The sequence below is a fragment of the Caretta caretta genome, chromosome 10 (genome assembly GCF_965140235.1).
Source record: "Caretta caretta isolate rCarCar2 chromosome 10, rCarCar1.hap1, whole genome shotgun sequence".
Classification (NCBI taxonomy): Eukaryota; Metazoa; Chordata; order Testudines; family Cheloniidae; genus Caretta; species Caretta caretta.
Genome location: NC_134215.1, coordinates 27,987,497 through 28,004,683, shown reverse-complemented (window position 1 = coordinate 28,004,683; position 17,187 = coordinate 27,987,497). Strand labels below are relative to the sequence as shown.

The 17,187-nt window shown below is 37.5% G+C and overlaps 1 protein-coding gene across 33 annotated transcripts in view; it reads left to right on the top strand.

The window, feature by feature from the left end:
* Positions 1-17,187, top strand: part of RBFOX1 (RNA binding fox-1 homolog 1) — a 2,443,894-nt gene that overhangs the window by 1,857,883 nt on the left and 568,824 nt on the right. The window contains exon 1 of one of the 33 annotated variants that reach the window (XM_048868160.2): positions 1,651-1,988. The exons of the other annotated variants lie outside the window; for them this stretch is intronic. Within the exon in view, the coding sequence (XP_048724117.1) occupies positions 1,971-1,988 (18 nt within the window). The 5' untranslated portion in view covers positions 1,651-1,970. Of the gene's footprint in view, positions 1-1,650; positions 1,989-17,187 lie in introns of those variants that run through there. 33 annotated transcript variants of the gene reach the window in all.

Here is a 17,187-nt window from a genome sequence, read left to right as displayed (position 1 = left end):
GATTCATAACAAATCATATGTTTGTGTGTGTGTGTGTGTGTAGATATATATATATACACACACTATATATATACATATACATAAATTAAAGAAATTATTATGCAAATAAGTTATTTTATATTTTCCAAAATTAAGTCAATTTTTATGTGCTAGTGGTAAGGAAGTATTTTTTTACTGCTGCTAGATAGAAGCCTTTAAGACTCTCCTGATTACTGTTTGTTTAATGGATTTTAGTTTGCTCTCCCAATCCTGCTTTGCTATTATGTCTCTTGATGAGCCTTGTTATAGACTGTTTTAGCAGGTGCCTATCCATTTGCCACCTGCCCTGGTACAGTGAATGATTCTGCAATTTAGCTAATGCATTTTAATTATTTACGTGACATTTTACCTTGTATGGTTAGAGTGAGTATGTAAATTGTCTAGAGATTGCAAAAAACGTCCTGCCTTAACTGGAATGTAGACTAAGTGTACAGTCTATGGTCAACGATGATGATAAAACCAAAGACAAAAAAAAAAAGGAATGGCATTGGCATAAAAAAAGGAATATTTGTTCTCATGTTCATACCTATGCTGGTACACCCCCAACCCCCCTTATTTCTCCATTGATCTATAGTTAGTAAGTGTATATTGTGTAAGTTGATGTACTCAGTGAAAAAATTGCATGTATATGTTTTTACATCTACCTCAATATACAAAACATACCATATAAGAAAGTGTGTAAGAGTGCCAGTTCATAAGGTCAGGGATGATTTTCATGATAAATAATACACAGTCTAGAAAGTCACCAAGACTTGTCTCTTTTACATTGGAAAATTGTCTTTGAAACAAGAATTCTCTTGATTGATTCAGTAAATGAATGTAGCCAAGCAAGATGAATTAAAAATATTTCACTTTATCGTGTTATAAAAGTCTAAGCCACAAAAACCCTTGCATAACCATTCATTTTACATACAGTGCCTGTCAAAATTTTAAAAATAAGAAAACCAACAAATCTGGTATAACTGTCCGTGCTACCTAGCCTAACAATTATAACTCTGACCTAATTTTGAGTTTTAAGTATATGTGGTTTTACTGCAAAAACAAACAAAACAAAAAATATACCAAATTAGCACAAAGACTGTAACTTTCTTCTGATTTAGTTGTCGTATTTCCCTGTTCCCTGTATTGCATTTATCTCCCAGTAGGACTAACAGCAGCAGCAATAACACTATGAAGTCAGTAGATGGCTGTAGAAAAGTATGTTGAACACTCTTGTGTTAGAGTAATAAGATTGGGGAAGGCCTTGACCTGACTGGATGCTGCTTTTATCTGAAGTACATTTAAAGAGATAAAGGGGAAGCAGGGTGCAGTAGATGCTCCTTTCTTTTCCATGGGAGCTCAGCTTTGAGTTAAAAAATTCTCAAGTGCAGGATTTGTGAACTGGGTCCTTTAGCAAGGAAATGTAATGGCTTAGGTGCCACTGGAGTCACCTGCTTTACACTGATGATTTTTTTTTCCGTCAAGACGTCTTAGAAATCTTCCTATAAATTCCTACTGAGGGGGCTTCTGTAAATCCCATAGCAGCTATCAGGAAGTGGTGTGCCCCCATTCATTTCTTTATTTATTTTTCTGCTTTTACCACTGTAGGTGGCTGCCGTTAGTGCACGGACCTGCTCATTAAACAGACACACCAAGAATTGTTACCTAAGCAAGCCTGACAGTAAAGAAAGGACAGGCAGAGTTAGGGAGAAAAAGGGAAGAAAAAAAGACAGCCTGAAGCAAGTCACTTCACACGCAGAAAGAGCCACTGAACGAATGCTATTCTCATAAACAAACAAAAAATATCTTGTTTAAGAAAAGAAGAGAACTGTGAGGACTTGACAGAAAAAGGCAAGATTTTCTACCCACTGGTTTCAGTTTTCCTTCCAGACATACTTGGTGAAGTAAGGAGACTTCTCTTTGCTGACAGATCCCTTGATTTCTCTTTCAAGATGATGATGTATTTGTGGGTAGGTAGTGTCTCTCTCCATGTCAATCTTTTATTAATAAATTGACTTTGGGACGATAGATTTTAGCCTACAGTAACAGCATATTTTGTAATATGTAAAGGTGCCTATACTGCAGGATAGCCTAGCACAGCTAGTGTACATTACGTTACATGTGGTTGCATTACCAATGGGAGTTTAAATGAACTGGTTCATTAACGTTAAGCTGCAATTTTATTTTCAGGGTTTAGAGGGTGTTTGGTAGTGCACTGCTTTCTTTTCGTTGCCTTAAGAAAATGTTACAATTGTATCTCTGTGATTCACTGTGTGGTTCAGTCATAAAATGAATGCTGCATCACTTGTGGATGTACAGAATTTGCTTTCTTTATCAAAAATGAACTAATCTTAGTGTGAGTTCAAACTTCAAATTATGCTACTTGATGTGTGTGTGTGTGTAGTAGTAGTAGTTGTTGTAACAATATTTCTTAGCTTTTGAAGTATGTGATGACTGACAGGTATAAATGCAGAAATATCTTAATATGCACTTATTCTAGTCCTTTTACGTTCAGCATTGTTCTGATTTTTTGCAGCAAAATCTGTTCACCTGAGAAACTAAAATAGGACTCTTCTGTGACACATTCATTGTCAGTTAATGAATGTATTAGCCTTTTAATTCATCCAGCTCTAAATGCAAACACATTTTTATTTTTTTCCCAAAAAGAAATCAGTGAACAAGTCTGCATAATTTAAAAGCATTTCTCAGTTCTTCTTCAAAGAGTGTATATCTTCTAGGGAAATACTTTAATCTCATTTGACAATCCATTTTTATTTGAAATATATTTTCTGCTAAACATAAAATATAAATAGATGTGGGCTAGCTTCTAATCTGGGCCACCTGTTCAAAACAGGCTACATGAAGGCTTTACTCCTTAGAAATATTATCAGTAAATCACTACCTTTCTCTTAAACTGCTTGCGGGTCATGCTGTAAATCCCTTTTTACAGTTCCTTCTAATTTCTGTCTACCCTGTAATATATTGTAATAACTTCTGTTAGTTGGACAAAAGGCACCATAAGCAGACTTGTACGCTACTTATTTCAGTTCTTTGACCTGTGTTATCATTTCCAGAGCTTCTCCAATCAGTGAGCCTTATGATTTTGACTCTTTTTTTTTACAGCATACTGTAGTACATTACGTCAGTTTAGTTTTCACAAGCAATATCTATTCATGTATTTCAACAGCAAGAGGCATCACAGATTACTGCCTGTTTATTCTTTAACCCTTTACCATGATTCTTTGTTTTATTGTAACTATATAACCACTAATCCATATCAATCTTTTATAATATGTTAAAGCTCAAAATCTTTGCTATAATGATCCATTTTTTCTATACAATTTTACTCTTTTGATTTTGGAATTAACATCATCATATGAAAGGGATTCTAAAACAGAGAATAAATATTTGAGGATGATACACACAATTTTTTTGTGGGAAGAGAAATAAAAATGATAGGACTTATGTTGTTCTATATTTTTGTTACACTTATTCAAAGCATTTAATAGGAAATCATATTAATTTAGTGAAGGACTGATTTTTTTTAATTTTATGTACCCTTGTTCATTAGAATATCAATTTCCTTAATTTTAATTAAAGGTAGTTATTCTATCTTTTATTATCTTATAATTTATGCACTTCTCTAGCTATGCCTGTTACTCATGTGTGTTCTATCCCAAAGCACAAGAGTAAGCAGTTTCTGTTGTTACGCCCTCTTGGGTTCTTAAAGCTTACTGACCTGCTTTCTTAGTAATTAATCTTTGACCTTTAAAACCTAGTTCTTCAACGCCTATTTTCCTCTTTTTGACTTACTTTTTATGGTACTTCATATTTTTATTAGCAGCATTCATCAGACTGAAGCATGTATAATCGATATATATCACTACTACACCTGGGTATTAAGCACAGTTTCCATTTTTAATTTGCCTTTGCAGGTATAAAAATGATTTAAATCAAACTTCCAAATCAGATTAGTTAGATGTATGCTGAGAATTCAGGGATTTTAGTATATTGGATAGTACTGGTTCCTTTTGTTCTGAAAATAAGGAAAGGATGCATTCAGCAAAAATATGCTTACGTTTTAGTTTTTCTGTAGTGGTAGGAATTGTGTACCTAAAATATATTGATATTTCAAAGAGGTGTGGCTGTTATAGTGAACAATGAGCTTTTGACACGTACAGGTGCAATGTATAAACTCCCCTATAGCAACATATGAAAGGTTCTCCCTAGGCCCTACTTCAACTTTTACTGTCATTATGTAAAACCTAGTTAATAATATTAGTATAATTTTGAGTAGCCAACTTTTGTGAAAAAGTGAATCTTTTTTAAAGAAGTGTGTGATGAATTTATTCTCTTTCTCTAATCAGCATAGATATATTTGCTCCATCTTATCCACCACTTTATTGAACAGTGTTACTATGTAGTTTCATTCATGCAGGGATTTAAAAAGAAAAAAATGCCATTCCAGCTGTTTTACATTCTATATTGTTTTACTAATTAGGACCCTGAAAACATTATTTTCAGTTGTTGTATTGACAATTTGTGGGTCTCTTTACAGTGAACAAACTGTAAATGTGTTCAGTTAATGAAATCAAACAATATCTTAGTGGTGCAGTGAACAGCTAGGATAATTCAGTGTGTTGACTGTAGGATTAGTATTTTTTTCAAACTGTGTATTAAAAGACTTCTAAAAGTGAAGTGGGTGCCTGCGACATGTTGGATTCACAGTCTTGCGGAATGAAATGCTCTGTTTCTCCATGGCACAATCACCCCAACAATCCTTGTACTCCCATCCAAAGGTGAAGGGGATGAAATTCAGTTGCCATGCCCATTAAACTGTGCTGAGACAGCTTTTGCAAGTGTGGCATTGTACAAGTGTACTGTAGGAACTTGACTGCGTCTACCAACCAATCTCATATGGACCACCAGACTTCAAGGACTTTTAATAACTACTCACTTGGACTGGATTACAACCAGCACCTAAAGTTGAAAGGATTTGCATACTTTTGACTTGAATCCTGAGCCCTGCTCCAATACGATGCACATTTTTATTCAGCAGGAGGATTTCTTGCACTTGTGATGCCAGGCTTTCCTGACAAGCCATGATACAAGCCTCACAATCCCGTACGACTAATGCTTGATGGATATGTTGTAATGGAATATGGAAAAAAAGATTTTCCCATTTCCCCAGATATAATTGATTAGCGTAAGGGCTTTTACCAAGGCTGTGAGGGTGTTTTTCAGAGAAACATCATATACCTTTGGCTTATTGATTGGAAGTTGAAACATCAAAAGGTATGTCTACTATGTAGTTGGTGGTGTCATTTCCAGCTTGGGTAGACTTATCCCTGCTAGCTCAGACTGAGATAGCATGCTAAAAATAGTACTTCTGCCTCTCCAAGTACAATCCTGTCTGAAACCCTCAGTGCATACTCAGGGAGGCTAGCCCACCCCTTCACCCATGCTGCCATGACTACATTGCTATCTTTTGTATGTAAGCTTGGTCTGAACTAGCAGGGATATCTTTACCCAAGCTGAAAAGTACACCTGCAGTTCCAGAGTAGACATCTCCTTAATGTCAGTGAGTTGGATGCATTTTTGGCCTGATCAATGGGAATGAGAGTGCTTAGCACCTTCCATAAGACGATTACCCCTCAGAGGAGTGGATGTTTTTATATTCTATTTCCCATGCCCATTCTGCCTTTCTTATTTCATAATTAAGCATAGTTTGTGATCTTCTTAGCATATGCACATCGTGCCTCAGGTGGCATGTGACCAGGATTCATCACTGAATTTCGTACATTGATTGGATCATGAGCGTCCCCTGGCCTGGGCTGGGTGCTGACAGGGAGCGCAACATGAACGCTGATGTAGTTTGTGATACACAAAGATATGCATTGTTTTCTTCCCCCCAAAAACATGCCCTGATATAATGTGAATTTTTCTTTCAGTAATTTGAATTATGACATTATTTCCTGTTAGACATCACACTAATGATCAGCTCCTATATTTTGAGTCAAAAGATTAGAGGTAGAGCCAAAGTGTCCAATTAAATATAAATTCATATGATATTAAATATTGTTATAAGAAATTGGGGGTAAAGTAATTTGAAAATAGCTTTTTAGAAATGTCAGTGCTCAACGTTTACATTATTTTTTAATTTTCTGTGAACACTCCATGCTAATGTTACCTAAAATATACTGTGACTGACTATTTACAAAGCCCTTGGTCACTAGTCTGTTTTCTCAAATACATCCCAACATGCTGATCCTTTGCACATGGATTGATTTTTAAGCAGCCTTTTAAACAAATATTTTGTATTCATTTAAAGGAGGTGTTCACTTGAAGCTATGGAGAAATACTTGATCAAATAAGGCAGATTTGAAAGCATGGCTGCAAATGAAATTTGTATTTGCCCAAACCTGGAGTCCACAGACATAGAGGAACACATTGAAAAATGTATATGCAATAGCAACAAGATACTTTCTTGTCGCAATAGCACGTTGTTTTGACAACTCTGAAACGCAAAGCTTTCAGGTCAAGCAGAGAGAATTGCATGTTGTGCTTCAGTTTATTAGCAGAATGTAGCTCAGGTGGAAAATTCATGGGAAAGATTGAAGCATGAGGAGTGATAGTAAGAGGGTATCTCTGAAATTTTGATTTTAGTCATTTTAAATTAGTTGACAGCATTTTCTGTGGTTTCATCTGGGGAGATTGCATAGAATTAGTTAATGTGAGCATTTTCTTATTGAGCGATATCTTATTAAGTTTCTCTGTAAGACTTTGTGTGAGTTTACCATATTCAAATGCAGACGATGATATTTCATTCAATTTTAACAGTCGCCTTACTGGTTCTTATGTACTGTCATATTTTCAGGGATAGAGTATGTATTTTTCATATGAATTAGGAAAGTATTGTATTCAAAGTGTAGCATGTGTTTTTTCTACAGTAGATAAGTTCCATTACATAAATTTTAAGAGAATCATTTCAAGATTGCTTTTCATATGAAGGAAACAAAACTCCAAGCTTATATGAATACTATTAAAACAAAAAACAAAATCCCTGGAAATCTTAAAACTACCGTGAGCAGGGACAAGTAGAAATTATAATGATAGTTTATGATATCTTATGGCATGAAAACATACATGGCTGTGGGGAATATAATTATCTTAATATTTTATAAAAACTTTTTTTAATAAAGATTTCACTGCATATGCAATGCGTGAACTGAAAGAGGCATTTTGCACTGAACCTACCTTACAATATCTTCCCAGTAATGTGACAGGTTAATCGACAAAATGTGTTATATGTTGTGTTTAAAGAGCTGTGGATAGGTGATTGATAATATAAAAAAATAAATATGTAGTATGGCTTGCAAGTGGAGCACTTAAGTATAGATGTTGTTACATAAATATTTTGATTACTCAATAATGTTAAATCCTTTCAGTTAAGAGAAATCAAACATATTATCTGAAAAACTGCAGGCACCTTCCAAGTCCAAATGATCCTCTCACTGGTTTCCACAAGGATTTTGAATAAAACATAAAACATATAGGTTCATACTCTATGGCTGACTACATGACCGCTGACGTTGAATAAATATGTACCTTTTATTATTAACACAGAAAAATACAAAACAATTTAGTAATAGAGAACACCAATATGAATTTCAAGCATCTTCAAGGGCATTTGACTCAATAAACTTGAAAAATAGAGTATTACAGTTTATAAAGCAGCAGCCTTGATACCTGAAATGAAAGGACTAGTTGAATGAAAGCAGGGTCACAATTAGTTAAAGTAGGATCCAAGACAATTGGGTTGTCCCGCTGAATGTGTTCAATTTTAAAATTTTCTTAGCAAAACACAACTGTGCAGATGAAGTGTTTGTTTTTTCTCTCTCTCTATGCACACAGGACAATACCCTATATTTCCTTGGATATCAGAATATCTCTGGATATAAAAGGCAACTCATAAACTATGCCCCAAAGTTGGTTTGAAGAAGTATTTCAGTCATGTAAACTTCAGTCTTGCTTTAGAATGTTTGAGCCCAAACCTTTAATGATAATTGACATCACTTTAAAACATGTCCCAATACATTAATGTTTTCTGGAACATTTGGCACGAGTTCAATTGAAAATCCACCTGTTTCTGCATATACAACAGACTTTATTATTTATTTAATCTTTCTTTTCTTTGGTCTTGGACTTCTTTAAATTACCAAAGTTTTTCATTGTTTTTTCAGCAAAGGGAGATTACCATCACCCAGATTTTGATCCACCTCTGCATTCAGAACTCTCCTTTCATGCATCACTGGGGATTGTTATCTCCAGGGCATTGTTTTCTCTCTCACTTTTGAGGCACCATCTTGGAGGCCTCTTTGGCAGTTTGGGGATGCTCATGGGAGGAGTATTTTGGTTGGGACTGGATGGGATGAGAAGGAGTTGGCAGGATAATAGATGCACATTGACCTCTGCCCCTCAGAGAGTACAAAACCCTTGGTCTGTATTTGGTCCCACAGAACTAATAGGAGAGGGAAGGAGATTTCTCTTTAAAAGGGCCCTCTTCAGGGCAGTCACATTTATGGGAGGTTTTCCTGTGACTGGGCCCAAACCTGCCAGGGTCACAGCACAGGCCATGCACATAGGTTGTCTTGAGCTTCCACTGATCCCATGGGATCTACGGAGCTTGAAAAAGGGTTCTGCTGTTATTGTGGGGGTAAGCAGGGGGGTACACACCCTGCCCCATGACAGTGATTTGTGAGGAACTCCTTAAGGGGATCCTTGTATACCATCTTCCTTGGGAAGGTGAACAGGGCTTATTTCTTTCCACATGACTAAAACAGTCACTAAATAGAGGTTCTCCTTTAGGTTTCAGTCCTCCCACCAGACTTGATTTCTCTTAAATCTCCTTGGGATTTGGGATTCTCCGACTATCCATGCTACTAGAATGAGAAAGTCTCCCAGTCCTAGAGGACCCAGGAATCTCCTCATAGCTTCCCCAGCTTTTGTATCTTTTTCTTTTTCCCATGTCACTTTTCTGTCTCCAAATACTCCCTGACTTGCCAGAGTGGTGCTGCTTGTCTGCCAAATAGGAGGCACCATGACCAGCTCCTGTGTAGAACAATAATCCCATTTTAATTTTGAACAAAATTCTTAATATAGTATTAATATAAATATTCTTAAATATGATTCTAGAATGTGAATATCACTTCACTCCACACACTTAAGCAATGTTGAAAATATGTTCTCATTCTTGTACAGCACTCCAGTGGTAAGTTAGCCATATAAATTCACTTTAGCCTGAAACTTGGTATAAATGGGTCTTCTTAAGAGGCTGATCTCTGTCTATCCTGTTGCATGTTTTGGCTCCCTATGTGGTAAACAATGTATACTGACTCTAGTTTTTTGTAATGTTTATATAATACAGTGAACTACTCTTCAAATATTTTATTTTTATTTTTACTTTGTACATCAGTATTTCTTAAATATCATTACAGTATTTCAAGAAAGAATAAAATAAGCCAAAATATTTATGAATCATGAGATTTAACACAGACCAAAGTAGATCTTATTATTGATGTGCTTACTGCTTCATTAAATTCCCCTTAAGGTTTGCAGCATGGATATGGATCATTTGCAATAATAATTATGCAGTGATCGATTGATTGTGTCTGACATTGTACTTGTCACCTTGAAATGCAAAATCCATTCATTTTCAACAGTGGGAAAATTTTCTCTAATCTTACACAGCAGCATGCAATAGTTTATTTTATGTAGAGAGTGCCATTTATAAAGTTGGGAGACTTAACATTAACCTTTTGCTAAAAATGAAGTATCACTTGCCATTTTACATAAAGGAAAATCATCCAACCAGCAATTTTTTGAGATTAGAAAACAGGCTAATTTCAAAAGGATTTTTCAAACAAAAATGCTTGTATTTCAGTTGAGTGCTACATTTATATTGCAAATGTTAGTTTTCTGATACCTCTTCTTTTGAGAGAGAGCATGAGGATCACGGCTGATGAAATTTCAACCAGGAAATCCTCTCTGCTTTTCAGATTGGCTTCTCTTTTTCAGGAGGTCTACATTTTTTCTTCTCCCCTCTCTGCCCCTGCCAAGAATTTATTTCTTGAAATCACTGGCAGTAATATTTCAATTGAAAAATCAGCACGCAATGTTTTAGCTTTAATCATTTTCTGAGTTACATACTGTACACTTAGTGTTGTGAATGGTGTAATTCGTTCATGTCTACCCAATCTTATCTCTTTTTAGAGTTCATACAATGGTATGTTGAGAAATTATCCTGCTGGGTCTGTTTGCTTTTGACTTTGAGAACTTCGGAAGGGACACTTATGAATATTGGCTTCCAGCACTAGGGAAATGATTAGTTGCTGGGTCTCAGACCTTTTTTTTTCTACACTAGCTCCCTTAGCAAGAAAAGTATCCCATTGCAAACATCCCTAGACACTTCACTGTGGACCATACATTGCACTTGACCTCTGTAGAATCTCCATAGATGTTAACAGGAGCAGATAAGAGGAGTTAAGGCAAATATGTCCCTGTTACTAGTGATATTTAATTTTTGTTCCAGGCAGTCTTATCAAAAATTAAAAAGCCAAATTTAAGCTGAAAGTTTGGGCCTGAGAATCACTGTCAGGCTGCACTGAGGATGAGTAAAATATGTATACATTTGAGCTGCAAGGTGTGATTCTCAGGTCACACAGACATACCTGCACTAGCTCTGCTCAGGCTAGTGCCTCAAAATAGCAGTATGTCCATATCTGCTCGGGCTAGACGCCCCACATACAATTCCACCCAGCCCTCTGGCTCTGTATTCAGGCACCTAGCCTGAGGTGTCACCCATGCTGCCAGAGATTCACTGCTGTCTGTTTGACACTAGCATAAGCAGAACTAACGTGGGTACATCTGTGTGAGCTGGGAATCACACCGCCCAGTTCCACTGTAGACGTGGCCTGTGATCTAGAAAAATCCTTTGATGACTTTTAGAAGTTTGGAAGCATGAGAAATATCCTTTTACTTAAATAAAACATTTTTGTTATATCTTAAAACTGTGTGCATCTTGTAGAGGAAATGTTGTATGTTGTTGTTGGACAGATATGTGACTATATAAATAATATGAAAATTGGGAGGTTTTGGTACTAATACGATCATTTGTAGAAAAACCAAACCACAGTGACACCTTCTAGTATTGATGTGGTAAAATAATTGCCCTGTTACTTGCACAAGTAAAAAATTACAGAGTTTATAAATCAGGCATGCTCACAATATCAGGCCTATGATTATCAGTTAAAACCTGTGCTGTATGCCACATGGCATGAAAGTTGTGCAAACAGCAAGATGTATGTATAGTTGGGAGGCTTGACAGTGAAATGTGCCTGATTTCCTCTCCCAGGTCTTTCTGATTCATTTTGTCCTGCTATACTCCCTTTATTGTAATCATTCTGTTCTGGACTGAAAATTGTCAGAAAATGTCCCAGGTCAGAAGTGATTTTTTCAAGAGTGAGAACAGTTCTAGATAGATTGTACCCTTTTGGCGAGAGAGAGACACACACACACACACACACGCAGAGAGAGATATGCAGATATATATCTTTTCTTGAGTTAACTGTGAGTTGTTGTGTTTGTACAGCATCTAGCACAATGGGATCCTGGTTGATAAGTAGGGATCCTAGATGCTATGCCAATAGAGATTGTTACCATCATCATCCACAGGAAAGTAAAATGGCTCTCTTCTTTTCAGATTTTGATCCCCAAGTTAATTGTACAGAGTCATGACACTCTCCCTACACCTTCACAGATATATACAGTGCATCAAATTGTACCTGGATGTTGTGTTCTCCACCAAGGGAAAACAACCAGAGACTCGTGCAAAACGTCCTTTTAAAACATTAAGGTCATCATTATTATACTAGTAGCACCTCCATTTCCTGATCTTGGTTAGGGCCCCTAGATGCTGTTGTAATACAAATAATCAATAATCGGAGCAATAGAACAGGGGAAAGATAAAGTAAGCAGAAGATTGGCATTGAATGGGAAGGAGGAATAAGAGATGGGTGGGGTGTTTGTCGGGGGGAAAGGGGCAGAAGGATGTCAAAGCAGGCAACTATTCAGCAGACAACATAAGGCTCAGAGTTTAAACTGAAGAAGTCACAGTCTGATGGTGACATTGGCAGATGTGCTGAAACAATGTTTATAGTGGGGGTGCTGATGATGGAAACCATGTATTTGGTGTTTGTTATTACTACTTCAAGCCAGGGAGTGTGGCAACACCCCCAGTTCCAGCATCACTGGACACTGGTGTCTGTAGCTATTCACGTCACATCCTTTTCCTGCTTGGGGAGCTTCACTGGGGGCTGTTGTTTTTACCAAGCCCAAGCCCTCCTAGGTTATGGTTCTGAATGTTTGTTTTTGTCCAAGTAGGAAAATCGGTCTCTGAGCATGCACACACTCGGCACACAGTATTAGTCACAGGATAAAGTGGGGCTATTTCAATGATGCCAACTCTTGTGATTTTATTGTAAGGCCCCATAAATTTGGAGTTTCTCTTAATGCCCAGATCCTTAAATCAGGAGATTATGTGAGAATCTCCACTTTTAGAGTTGTTGTTGTTGTTTAAATGTAAGTTTCTAGCCTCATGATTGTGGAGGAAAATCTTGAAATTGAGGACAGAGTGTACCTTAAGGCACAAACACCAGAAGGCAAAGAAAAGACACACTCATGGTTTTTAAACCAATCTCATGATGTTTTGGTGCCTGACATGATTTTTGAATGCTTGTATTTGGCAATGCTGAAGTTTTTGTTGGAGCCCTTTAATTAGCGGCATATCACTGAGCTGCAGCAGTGGCTATGGAGTAGCCTGGGGAGAAGGATTCTTTTTTCCTTGGTTCCTATGGAAAACCCCAGCACACAGCTCAAGTGATCAGGCTGTGTGCTGATTTTCATGATTGGGCCCTCAGTTAACTAAAAAGGTATATGTATTGGCATGATCTGCTGTTCTGTTTATGGAAGGTGCAATGGTGAAAAAACATATACATTTGGTTTTGAGCACATGTTCATTCCTGATGACGATAATGGTTTTGTTTTACAACATTTTGTTCAGTATGTGCAGCTGTTTTAACCATTTTTTCCCTTCAGACTAATCAGAAGTGGGGGGGGGGGGAATTCCATGATGGCTCATGTTAGTTTAAATTGTTTTGGGGCAGCTATGATTGAAATGCAGTTAAATATTAGTGCTGTACAGAAGTCTGGTGCACCTTTCTGTATTAATTTAATAGATGATTCTGAATGCCTTTTTCAGGGATGGATAAGAATGAGAACATTTTGTTGCATTTACTTTCCTTTGCTGATTTGTAGTAGTTTGTGCTTCTTTGAGATACAAAAAAAAAAAAATCCATTCCTCATTAATATACAAACATTCTAATCAGTAGTAGCTCATCATTTAGGAGTAAGCTTATCAGTGTGCTTGACTAACATCTGTACACTACTAGCTGGATTCTACTACTTTCCATTCACTGTGCATAACCTAATCTGTGATTGAGCTTGGACTACTCTAGACCTCATTCTTGTGAACTCTAGCTGCGATTGCCAGACTGGTCTGAAGCAGACCAAACTTTATTGCAGTGTACTGCACACAAAAATAAATGGAAGAAAAACTGTGGAGGACAGTGCAACCCCTAGAGTTTCAGTAAACAAGGGAAGAGAAGTCTACAGTGTCATTCACAAAAACCTATAATACCTGTAGTAATATTACAGATACAGTTATTGGGCCCTTCTCTTTCAGCATTAGTTTCAGATTTGTATCCAAAACATTGAGTTAACTCTGTCTATAAGAGAGAGAATACAGTGATACTGTTTTATGATGTGCCATTAAAATATCTTGCAGCAAACAGAAGTTACAATAATAGTAATATTACCATGGAGTAAGAAGAGGTGAGAGAACTATAGTACAAGATAGTAGGTAAGGAGCGGTGTGAAGAGTGAGGCTCCAGTTTGTGGAACTGGTTGATCTCTATTGAAGGCAGCACAGGGGAGGTGGATTTTGATCTGCATTTAAAGTGGGAGGGGGACCTCAGTGAAGATGATTGGATGTCTGGTGTAGGTAGCGATTGCAGCAGGAATGAAGGGTCACCCTCCAACAAGAGAGAGGAAAGAGTCTGAAGTCTAACAGAAAGCTAAAATTAGTCAAGCTAATTGAGTAAGTAACACCTAGGGAGAAATGAGATCATGGAGATAAATGTGGGCCATGGCCATTAAGGCCTTTGAAGACCAAGGAGAACAATTTAATAGTAAACATGGAAAGGGGGATATCTCTTCAATTGTCCGTGGTAAACTTTTTGATGAGAGTCATAATGTTTGAATGGTCAGGTAAGAAATCAGCCTGAAATGTTTGTGTAAGTACAAAATTATGAAGGCATAGAATAACCATGTAACTGTCTCCCTTCAAGGTTGTTATTCTGTGTATGAATTCTGTATACACTAAGTCTTGCAGATGATAACTTCCATACAAAAGAGGAATCATTGTGAACCTTCTATGTAAATCTGAAAACATTATAATAAAAACATTAAAATAGGTTTCCTGAACATGTCTTAGCTTTAGGGATACATCATTGATTATTCTGTTTTAGAATAAATATTTGACTTCAGACTTGTTAAATTGTATTATGTACCCCCAACCCCCACCACTGGAACTAATTTATGCCTGTGAACCATATTTAATGAATCATCATGTTCTGTTTGAATTATTTTCCCACGCAGTCCAGGAGAGATGTTTAAATCTAAGGAGTTATTGGTAACATAAGTAAAGAAATGTGTTTGTTTACAACATATGATTTTAAAGCAAACTGTTATCAAACTAACCTACATTTTACATAAATGGTGTATAAATGGGGTTAAGTGTAAAAACGTTAGGGGTTTGTACTGTAACTAAGTTAATTTAAATCTGTTTAATTACACAGGTGTGACATTTCTACTGCAGTGCAGCCTTGAAATTAAGGTAATGGGTAGGGTATGTCTTAACAGGGGGGAAAACGGGCATTTTTCAGTTGTTAGCTCAGTTGAGTAAACTTAATGTAATTGATTGAAAAATCTTGCTAAAATGCAGAGTAATGTGTGAAGCCAATGTTAGCTGGCTTCACTTTAGCCTAAATTCTCCGCTGAACTAAAATATTTCTTAGTAAGCACAGCTTCACCCATGCTAGCATGCATCTTAACAGACTCTTTCTATCACGTTAAACTGACTGTTTAGCTAGCAATTGAAAAAACACCCCTTTCTCCACCAAGACAAGGCCATAGAGTGATTATGTAGCACACTATTTACTCTGTTTGTTATTGCTATTTATTGAATTGCTTAAGTGGGTATTGAAAGGTTCATTAAAAGTAGTAGTAAGACAAAGGGAAGGAGAGAGGGAGGGAGACAGAAAGATAGAGGGTAGAAAAGAGGAAAGTGAATGAACAAAGTGATGTAGAGAGGTACTATAGCTAGCTAGGTTGATATTTACAGTCTGGTGTATCTCTTAGAACAGTGGTTTTAAACTTTTTTTCATTTGCAGACCCCTAAAAAATTTTAAATGGAGGTGTAGACCCTTGTGGAAATCTTATATAGTGAGGTCTGCAGACCACAGGTTGAAAAACACGGTTCTATGGTAATGACAACCTTTCGGAGACCCTTTAGACACAGTCTGCGAACCCCCAGGAATCTGTGGACTACAGGTAGAAAACCATTTTCTTAGAGGTCCTCTTGTGCAAAATCCTGTTGTTCTTCGGGTCGTGTTCCTGTGAGTGCTCCACTCAGGTGCACTTGCACCCCCATGTCTTTGGTTGGAGATTTCTCATAGTAGTGCCCATTTGACCCAGGCATGCATGCTAGTCAGCCCCCTGCTGTTGTTATATAACACTGTGTGGGCAAGCCACCCTCAGTTCTTTCTTAACTGCCTCAGTCTGAGATGGAGCTCTGGCAGTTTTCCCCCTTCAGATTATCTCACCTGTGTCCCAGTCTTTATTCTAGTAGTTAGTTTATTCTTAGTATTAGTGTAATCAGTTAGTTAGTAGTAGTAGCTTTATCTTCTTAGTTTAAAAAAAAACTTGAAAAAATTATTTTAAAAAATTCATATATACTGATATTAGTTAGTACATAAGTGTTGATATCCAGAGAGAGAGAAAAAACAGGGAGAGGAAACTTTGTTTCCTCATGATGATGGAGAGCTTGATGTACCTGGCTTCTGACCCAAACCAAGGGACGCCCTGTACACAGTCGCTGAGCAAGTCTGCTGCCTCCCCTGTCTCTGAGCCATGGTCCACGAGGGCATCTAATAGGAAGACCAAAGACTCCTTTTGTGAGTCTTCCAAAGACAGTGTCCCAAGTTCTTCAGGTAGGGATTCTAACTCAAAAAATCCGAGGTTGTCAGTGTCTTCAGCTACTTAAACACCATGTTCTCTCCAGTCTTGTGCTCATGAGGGTGCTGGTTCCTCAGGTACTGAGGGCACTGCTAGATCAAAAGATGGCAAAGTCTCTGGCCCAGAGAGATCATTGGTACTGTTAGCGGACTGAGATGGCAAGAAGAGCTCTTCCTCTGTACCGAAAAAGCCTGCTCAAGCTCCGACCACGTGTCCCTCAGAGCGGCGGAGACTCTCAGAACTATCAGCTCCCATGGCTGCTCTTGCTTTGATTCAGACCATGGACTCAATACTGGCAGTATGCTTGGTACTGCAGGAACTGCATTTTCCTGGAGACCTGACCGTATCTGAGACGCCCGATTCTCTGCTGCTAGGTTCCGACGTATTTTTGGTAGAAGATTCTGATAAAGACCTTGCCTCAGTCTCTTAAATACGGTCTCTCCTCCTCACTCTAATAGAGGCCTCTTTCCTGAAGCCTCTGATGAGCCTATGACCACTCAGCCACCATCTCGCTGGTATGAGCACCCATGGGTACCCCCTCCTATGCCTTATGCACCACTTCCTCGGCCATCCTGGAACCCTTGTGTGACCTATCATAAAAAAATTTCCAGGGTTTTGAGCACCATCCTTCACAGAGATAGGCAGCCTTCATCGCTTGCCCTCTCTAGAAGACCTGATCCTTCAGAAGAAACCTTTGAGGAGCAGGAAGCTAGAACCAATGAAGAGGTCTTTCATGTAACCAACATCTCCTCTTAA